The 9,805-nt window shown below is 35.0% G+C and overlaps 1 protein-coding gene across 7 annotated transcripts; it reads left to right on the top strand.

The window, feature by feature from the left end:
• The first annotated feature begins 2,500 nt into the window (after positions 1-2,500).
• LOC149260284 (putative beta-1,4-xylosyltransferase IRX9H) lies at positions 2,501-9,336 on the top strand. Of its 7 annotated transcripts, none has more exons than XR_016258086.1 (6): positions 2,512-3,585; positions 3,731-4,144; positions 4,282-5,253; positions 7,734-7,983; positions 8,236-8,463; positions 8,658-9,336. XR_016258086.1 is itself a non-coding variant. In XM_089420040.1 (4 exons), the coding sequence occupies exons 2-4, from the start codon at positions 4,298-4,300 to the stop codon at positions 8,212-8,214; spliced, it is 1,275 nt and encodes a 424-aa protein (XP_089276166.1). In that variant the 5' UTR covers positions 2,501-3,585; positions 3,731-4,297; the 3' UTR covers positions 8,215-8,283. The 7 variants fall into 7 exon arrangements, 2 of the variants coding, with proteins under 2 accessions (XP_089276166.1, XP_089276157.1); XR_016258091.1 differs by having other exon boundaries at positions 4,056-4,144; XR_016258084.1 differs by having other exon boundaries at positions 2,515-3,585; positions 3,731-3,768; positions 4,056-5,253.
• The last annotated feature ends 469 nt before the right edge of the window (positions 9,337-9,805 follow it).

A 9,805-nucleotide genomic window follows, 5' to 3' on the forward strand; every position in this document is an offset into this window, starting at 1 on the left:
TGCATCGGGTGATGCTCATAGATGAATGACTTACTTAACGCAATTGAATCCCAAAAAATGATATCTAAGATATTATAATTATTGATATAAAAAAATAATAGTATTAATTATAAATTAATTAATAAAAATTATGAAAGTGAAAAAATATTTCTCTCATCAATAACTCTTTTCATTTGTTGAATTTAAGCTTATGTGGTCCATATCAAGTTTTGAGAAGATTTTTCGGCGGAAATCACATTATAATACTTTTGTCGAGGTGAGTGTGGTTCATCCTCAGGACAAGTTGAAGAATCAAATCATGGCTGCATGTTAAATTGGGAGAGAAGGTCTTCCAACGACTATATTTGACTAGGAAACGACTATATTGGACTGAGCAAATCAGATCATGGCTGCATGTTAAATTGGGAGAGCAGATCTTCCAATGACTATATTTGACTAGAAAACGACTATATTCGACTGAGCAATTTGACTGAGAACCGACTAAATTTGACTCGCCAACCTAGGGAAAGGAACACGAAAAGTTATTTTTGTTATAATTATTACCAACATTTGAATAAAGGTAAAGTTTGTATTTAATAATCAAGAGAATGAATGAATTAATTATTACTAGGCCTTTTCTCTAATTATAATTATATAAATACATGGTTAGTTAATTATTATGAAAGTTAGTTTTTGTTATATTTATTACCAAAAAATGTAATCACTAAATCAAACATTAATCATTAATAACCTTAAATCATTAATATGGAATAATAAATAAATATATATGTATATCATGAACTAACTATATATATAATTATAAAATCAAAAACCTTAAATCATTAATATAATATGGAATAATATGTAAATATATATATATTTTGAATTAAATATAAATATATAAATAAATAGTTAGTTAGTTATTATGCAAATTAGTTTCTTGTTATATTATTATCATAAACAAAAATTTAAAAATTAACTCCCAAGACCCTAACTTATTAATAGACTTGATAAAATATAGATTAATATATAGACCTATCCAAAATAAAAACATAAATCAATGATATTATATATATATATATATATAAAGGTTTATTAAACCTAATAAATTAAGATTAAGAAATCTAAAAGTATTGAGAAGTGGCAAATTCCTTATATATTATTACCTTTTTTTTGTTTTTAATAACAAATAAGGTATCCACTTGAAATGTCAGAACATTTCGGAGTCGTTTATGGAGGCCGAGGAATTGCCCGGACAATAAGTGTTTGAATCATGTTTTGTTTTTTATAAGTGCTTGGAATCCCGCCAAAAAAATTTCAAATTTTTTTGTAGATGCAGTGTTTGAATCATGTTTTTGATAACTGGCTGGAATCCAGCCAAAAATATTTCAATTTTTTTTGTAGATGCAGTGTTTGAATCATGTTTTTGATGGTGGAAATGAATTCAGCATCATCAAAAACCTCTAAAGCACCTAAAATTATGAAGTTTAACAACTTTTACTTGAATTTATAAAAATCCTTGTCAAATTTTTTGAAAATATAGCTTGAATTTCCATAACTTTCAGGGCAAAAAAGCATAATCGTTAGTCGACTACGAAGAACATTTTTAATTAAAGTATCCACGTGAAATGTTGAACATTTCTAATTTCTAATTAGAATATACAATACACTAAATTTCTATTAATATAATTTATATTCTATTAAATTTTATTTATTTCAAAAATATATAATTCAATTATCCTTTATAATAAACAAAAATTCCATCTTATAAAAAAATGTGATTAAAAAATAAAATATATTTTCTCTAATAATCATTGTTTTCTAAAAATCTTCACTATAAAGTAATATAATTTCCACTAAATTTTATTTACCTAAAAAACCTACTCCATTAACTTTTATAATTAATCAACCAAAAAAACACTCTGAATTTAATTCTAAACCTACTTAAAATTACAATTTTAAAAACTTAATTTTATATTTATTAATATAAAAAATACATTTAAGATTTTTGGAATTATAAAATTATTAACCTCAAAATTGATAAATAATATTAATAACATCAATTTCAATTGATTTTTAAATATTTCAATTTAACTTATAAAATGACATTTATTTACTAATTATCCTACTTCAATTAACATCCTAACCAATCCACAAACCTTTAAAGAATAAAACATATATTAATTTAATTCTAAACCTACTTAAAATTACAATTTAAAAACTTAATTTTATATTTATTAATATAAAAAATACATTAAGATTTTTTATAAAATTATTAACCTCTCAAAATTGATAAATAATATTAATAACATCAATTTCAATTGATTTTTAAATATTTCAAATTTAACTTATAAAATGACATTTAATTTACTAATTATCCTACTTCAATAGTAACATCCTAACCAATCCACAAACCTTTAAAGGGAATAAAACATATATTCCTCTCACATTTAATCTCATGGTAGTGCTACTTTCATCTTCCTATGTACACAGCATTGTACTGACTTTAACCTGTCACATGCCATGAGACATCAACCTGGTTTGGTGAATAGTCAAATCCAGTGAAGCAACAACTTTTAACCCATGTGAAGGTTGAAACTAACTTGTGTAGCAGTTGAGCATCATGGGGATGTGATTATGAAAGAAAGGATAAAGAGTTGAAATTCTATGTTTCTCTCAGGTTTGAAATTACAGATTAGTTGACAAAGCCACCACCAAATATAGAGTTGATGAAAAGAGGGAGCAACCACCCAGAGAAGGATTGATGGTTTTGCTGGCTCATGTCCAGCTAGGGTTCCCTTTTCCTTCAAGGAAAGGCAACAGTGTGATGATGTTGAAACCCTAGAAACCCCATTAATTAAATTCCATACAGAAGGATAAATAACACTCTCCACAGACCGACTTTCATATGATTAATTACTTAGTCGGATGTTCCCCCAAAAATGGGCTTAAAAACAGGCATTTAAAATATGGAACCAATGGCAACTGACGCGGACTTGAAATTTTATGTAGCGTGAAATTAAAGTCTTATTAAAATGTCGAAAACTGGAGAGCGAGGGTTGAACGAGTACATAATATTGCATGTATAATGCGCAAGCCGGCAGTGGAATTGCGTTAAGATCGAGGCACGGGGGAAGTTTCCAACATCAAAATGTATAGTGAGGTAGAAGGTTTGCTGGACCTGAAGGCATTGGATGCAGAAAACAGGGCTTATTTTGGTGGAGTATAGCCTTTAAACAGTTAGATTGTGTGGCTCTGACCTTTTTAATGCTGAATTTGTTTTACAACTTGTAAAAATGATGCGAAGGCTTGGAATCTCGGAAAATCACGGGATTTTGCCGGTTTAATTTATGTGAGCCGTTACGGAGCTAGCTTTTGCCGCCGGAGTTGCAAAATTCGGCTTCTTTTCGGTGAGTTTGGGTTCGACTGCTGAAATTACGGATCAATTGCCGAAATTTGGGGCTATTTGAAGGCTCTTTGCTGGTCTGACGCCTTTGAGCCGTTGAATTTTCTGGTTTGAAGACTTTGATTCTTCAAATTTTGTGCGATAGGCTGGAAACTGTTCTTGTAAAACTTGTCGGATTCGGGAACATCGTTATGCCCCAAGTGAGTTTGGAAATCAGATTTGTCACGAAGCATGAGAATCTGTCTCTTTTTTGTGTACTTTAGCTTTTAAATGTGAAAATATTTTAGCTTTAAAATGCGAAAACGCTTTAAATGTAGAAATCTGGTTTTCTGTTGTGAAATTTAGGTTTTCCTGTGATAGTCCGTGGTTTCAGTCATTGTGAGGTTGGTGAATCGTCGGAGATGTGGTTTCTTCCCTAGATGCAATTCATTGCTTGTTAAATAGACTTCAGTCTTTGAACCTGGGAGCCTGGATTGCATGCGCCAAAAATATTAGACTAGAACATAAAAATATTCTCCGCCGACATTAAGTTATCTAATTGTTCAAGGACAAGAAGATTGGGTGAAGTGTAGTATAGAAACTGTTGAATTTGATCTCGTTTGGTTTCTGAAGATCCGCTGCATGCAAGTTACTGGAAAGAGAGTACTTATATTATTTTGTTGCGAAGCAGGAGTTGGAGGATGAAATAAAGGATGCTGGGCTGTTTATTTATCACTCAGTCTGCAGAAAGCTGATCAAATCCTTAGAATTTCGGCACAGGTCTGTTAAAATACCACGCGTTTGCATGTAGTGAAGATATAGTAACTGTTGTGATGGGAAGGCTTCTAGGCTTCAAAGTGCGCTTCTTAGAGAGCTGGTGAATATCAAAACTTTTGATATTGTTGATAATATATTAGGTAGGTTCTTTGGTCGATGGCGCAATTTCGGAGAACACTGTCTCCTTCGATCCATGATCGATCCATCCCAAATGGAGATGTTTTTTCTGTTCCTGCTTCATCGCCTTCGCACAAATTTTCATCTCCATTGAGTTATTCCTCTTCAGCTGCACCACAGGCGTCTTCTGTTATCTCTTCAATCAGCGTTCTGCCTATTTCTGTTGTGATGTCATCGGTTCGTGCCTTTTTAATTGCAGTTTACCCATCAAAAGCTTTGCGCTCATCAGAGAGATCCAAGACAAAACTGCAGGTTTGGAAGAGACCATTGCTTCATTTTCTGCTTTGTTTTGTTCTTGGATTTCTGATCGGATTCACCCCCTTTAGCATGGAGAATTTTTCAACAAATCTTACCTCTAAACCACAAGGGTTTGCAGTTGAGCTAAAATCGATACCGACAAATGCTGAGCAAGATTTCAGTCAAGTTGGAAACAGAGGAAGGACGATTGAAACTATAAGGATGGATAGAACAAAGAATTTGGGATTAAAGGATCAGCAGGAGAAAGAAGCTGAAGTATTAGGTGTTCGTGGTGAGAAGATGGATCCCTTGGTTGGGTTATCTCCGGTTAAGATCTTAGATTTTGTGCCTCGCAAACTTCTTATTGTTGTGACTCCAACATATAACCGTGCCTTTCAGGCTTTTTACTTGAATCGTTTGGCTCATACTCTAAGGCTTGTTCCACCACCTCTTCTTTGGATTGTTGTTGAGATGACCGCTCAGACCATGGAAACAGCAGAATTGTTGAGGAAAACAGGGGTAATGTACAGGCACCTTGTTTGTGAGAAGAATGTCACTGATATTAAAGATCGTGGCATTCATCAACGGAACACTGCTCTTGCCCACATAGAGCAACATCAGCTTGACGGCATTGTATATTTCGCAGATGATGATAATGTGTACACACTGGAGTTGTTTGAGCAGTTGAGAAAAATTAGGTATGACTTTCTTTTATCCTATGCTGGTTAACATCTTTGTTATCACCTGCCTGTATTTTTGGTTGGTTAACTCATCTTGCCGCAGATTTTTGTTTCCTAGCCTGTGTTTCCAACATAAATATCAGAGAGAATCACAATCTCATCTTGCCGCAGATTTTTGTTTCCTAGCCTATGTTTCCAACATAAATATCAGAAAGAAACACAATCTCATCTTTCTGGGCTATGTGACTGGTTCCACCTACAGAGGATCCAGGATCCTAGGGAAGGATCCATCCTGGATCTTGTTGAGGCCTTAAAACCTCAATGTTTTCCCCTCTCTCTCTCTCTCTCACACACACACACACATATATGTAATCCTAACCTAGAAGGGCTCAACCAGCCTTGAACCCATGATCTCTCAGTGATACCTGCCTTGAAACTGGATGGTTCAACTGATTGAGCGAACCCACTGGGCTGAAATGATGTCTGTCTGTGTGTAATCTCATTTCCCTGTATATATATACTGACTTTCCCAAAATGTTATGAATCATATCTAGATCTATACATGTATGTGTCTATTTTCATATTCCTGTATCCATTTCCTGACTTCTACAAATTGTTTTGAATCATATCTGGATCTGTACATGCATATGTTTCTGGATCTCATTCCATGCAACATGTTTCTGGGACAAAGTTTATGGGTGAATGATGCTGGACTCAATATTCAATTTATTGACAACATGTTAATGCAGTCCCTTCATTTCCTTTCTTGATGGCCTTATTTCTGGTGTTAAGGGAGGACAAACCATGCATTCAATTCATTGTTTGTATGACTAGGAGTTGCCTTTTGCTTTCTTCCTTCCAATTTCCAATCTCCTCTACTATGCTTTGAGAGAAAATGATTCTTTTCTGGTTGTTCCATTTTTTGTTTTTGCAAATGTGAAGCCAATTACATTTGGTGCTAATGTGGAATGATCTGCTTAATTTGAAAAGGTGCTTTTATATTATCAGTTCAGCAGCAATGCCCTTTAACATTAGCAGTTGTAAATGACATCCTACAGGAATAATTACTAATTACCCTTTACCTGTCATAGAAGTAGGCGTTGCCCTCTCCTCTGCGTGCATAGATTAACTAATGAGTTTCTGCCATTTGTTCTCCCACAAGAGAAGACAATTGGGAGCATGCCCAAGGTCAGCGGGACTTTTTATCACTATGCATATTGACCAGTGCAGACCAACCAATCCACAGAGAGGATGTAGGAGCTTGAGTGTGGAGTTATGTTTGAGCCCTGAGTCTCACTAGGTCAATATAAAGGATTTAAGTAATTCTTGAACAGTTCAGGTTCAACGATACAAAATAAAGTTGTAATGTGGCAAATATTGTTTGTAGGCCCATCTTTCTATGATCGAACATTAGTAGGAAAATGCATGTAATCAATGGTAATGCATCCAACTAAAATGGATACTTTTTGTAGTTTGTTTTGGACTGAAATTATCTTGGGACTCTGTTTTATGGGGAATTTTAGGTACATTTTTTTTTGTTAATCTTATATATATTAATCTTAATAGGCATAAGGAGATGTGTGTCAAGTTACTTGCATCCTGTGGGTGTCTATTCTTTGTATGATACATGCAACCATGGAGGTGCATGTTGAGGTATGGTGTATACCTGTTGATGTAAATTCATCTAAAAGTTATTCAATTTTACTTCTAACCATGACAGAACCTAGGCCTAAGCTTCCTATACAGATTTATTAAGCAATCATTGAGCACTCAGCTTGACATTGCCCTTATTCTAAGAAATCAGTACAAATTCTAAAATAAGACATCCAAGACATATTATGTTCCTATTTAGCTGCTTCCATTGCTCAGGTCGTGCTTCAGTGACCAAACTTCTTCTCTGGTCTAGGGACTTGTCTTATCAGAAGGCCTTGATATATTGTATGTGTACTGTGTTTCTTTACTAGTCCTTGAATGCTTGAAAATTGAAATATTATGAACCCTATGTGCATCTTAAAGAGTCTTTGCAATTTTTTGTTCTTTTATGGTGGTTTTCAATTTCTGCCCTAGCTAACATGCAGTTTCTTTACTTCCATGAAATGATTTTACAATGTCTTTTAATTTTGATTCCATGCATTTCATGCTGGATACTCATCTTATTATCCCAATGAAGGCATTCCCTATTCTGAATTTATCTACATCTAGGTCTTAATTTGGGCCTTGGCACTGGTGCTGTTCTACAGGCCCCTACACTTTCATGGATTACCATGCAATGGGGGGTTTTACCTTGATCATCCTCGGGAACGGTTGGGTAACCAATATTTGTTTCTTTCAATTTTATAAGCAAATTTGCAGGATATTCATGGACTGGTTCTGGATCCAACTTTAAATTTTAAACAATGCATTTGGGTTTTGTTTCTCAGATTAATGGGTATGTATATTGGACTGGTCCTTTTGGTTTATTATCCATCTCTGATACCATGGAGATGTTTAATCTGCAGGCGCTTCGGTACCTGGCCAGTTGGCATGCTACAACACAGCAAAAGTAAGGCAATCCTGGAAGGTCCAGTTTGCAATAGGAGCCAAGTTATTGGATGGCACACAAATGAAAAAAGCAAAAGACTTCGCAGATTCCATGTTGATATGTCAGGATTTGCCTTCAATAGCACTGTTCTTTGGGATCCCCGAAGATGGCATCGTCTTGCATTAGAACCTATAAGGCAGCTAGATACAGTCAAAGAAGGATTCCAAGTCAGTAGATTTTTTCCTTAAAAACCCATCGTTTGTGTTCTCCCCAACCCAGATGCATATGTAGATTAATTATTCTTAGATTGATTAATGTCTTACTAGAATTTCGTTGCTATACTATCCTTTCATCTGTAACACATTGGCTTGTATGACACTATCTTCTAGGTAGAAGCTACAGACGTGTTTTGGACCTGCTATTGTATTCCATCTAATGCAAATATCGAAAGAAATTGACTGATTGGGTGCTGCTCGCAGGAGACAACCTTCATTGAGCAAGTAGTGGAAGATGAGAGTCAGATGGAAGGTCTGCTGAATGATTGCTCTAAAATCATGGTTTGGCATCTGCATCTAGAAGCTCCTGAGATTACATATCCTCCACGATGGCGCCTTGAGAAAAATTTGGACGTTGTGGTGCCTTTAAGGAAGTAGAAATGGCTTCCATTGGCCTTGCTCTTTAGCCTTTTATGGCTTTCTTCCTGAAAGGCATGTTATCTGTTGGTGCTTTGGAAATGTGGTTTATGATTATCTTTCTGTTTGGTCGAGGTTTATTCTATAATTGTTTGGTTTGACATTTATTTTGATATCACTATGGATACTTGTGCTCTTTTTATGTAGGTGGCTCTTTTTATGTAGGTGCCACTGCTTTTCTAAATCCTGATTGGTCCTGTATGTTACAGGAAAATATGGAAACGATTCTCCAAAGCTACATGTTTTAGGAATCATTTCTGGACAGAGGCAATGTGTAATCAAGCGTTTGTTAGAACCTTCTACTCATTTATATTGTGGATTTCCAAAGGGTTAGAATTGTGGCTGTAGGTTTTCTTGCCTCGTATATTCTTAAGGCTGGGCTATATCGTGTGATTTAAATGGTGGTGTAATCTCTTCCATTCTATTCCACTTGACTTGCATATGGCAGGCAAGCTAGCATTGCCTCGCCGTATTCTTGCATGGCAAATTGAGGGACAATCTGGCATCCGTTTGAGTAGAAAATTTTGCTGAGGTCTTAAAAACTGAAGGTTCATTGTATCAGAAATAGATGGAGAAGAACTATTTCTTGTAGTTGGTCAAAACCAAAGCCTTAAGGCTTAATTCCATATTTGAAGTTTTTTCCATTATTGTCTGCTCCGGTGAAATGGAGTGAGTGTCTGGGGCCCACTTTGTAGCAGAGGTGGGAAATTGTTAAAGGCTTGTAATTTTGGCAAAGAGCATTCAATAATGGTAGAGCCCCATTATCTACTGGGCACTTCTTTGCAAATTGGCAGGGAACTCATTTTTGCTAGAGGACAAGTGAAATTTTGTCATTATCCTCAGAAATAGATATAGTATTATGTTTGGTAGAAGGCAGTAAACCCAAAGTTTTATTTTGATTGTATTGCATTCAATATGCTATAACATCACTTTTACTCCATTGCAGTCAAATAACCCATTCTGGTGATTATGAGTGAATTCTGTTTAACCTACATGCATTGCCAATAAAAAATGTGGTGGATTGATTTGCAACGTACGTCAGAGAATTGAGATGGCATAATACAACTTGGAGCAAGAGAGGTTCAATAACACATTCTCTGAAAATTTATTGATACAGGGATGTAAATCTTTAAATCTTTATATCAACCATTATGATCCTTTCCATCCTAGGGTGGAAACCAATGTTCCACCAAGGTTCCGGGACAAGGAGGCGAGAGAGTGAGGATACGCGGGAGTGGCCTATGCAAAAGCTCCCCACCAATCTTTAGGAAACGTGGGGGGATGTCAGGGTCTTAAAAACTTATAAATATGAAATATAATTTATAAATTGACGAGTCATATCACTGAAACAAATTTA

Source organism: Pinus tabuliformis, chromosome 6 (assembly GCF_031772625.1).
Source record: "Pinus tabuliformis cultivar Carrire ecotype Pingquan chromosome 6, CPIR1, whole genome shotgun sequence".
In the NCBI taxonomy this organism is placed as follows: domain Eukaryota; kingdom Viridiplantae; phylum Streptophyta; class Pinopsida; order Pinales; family Pinaceae; genus Pinus; species Pinus tabuliformis.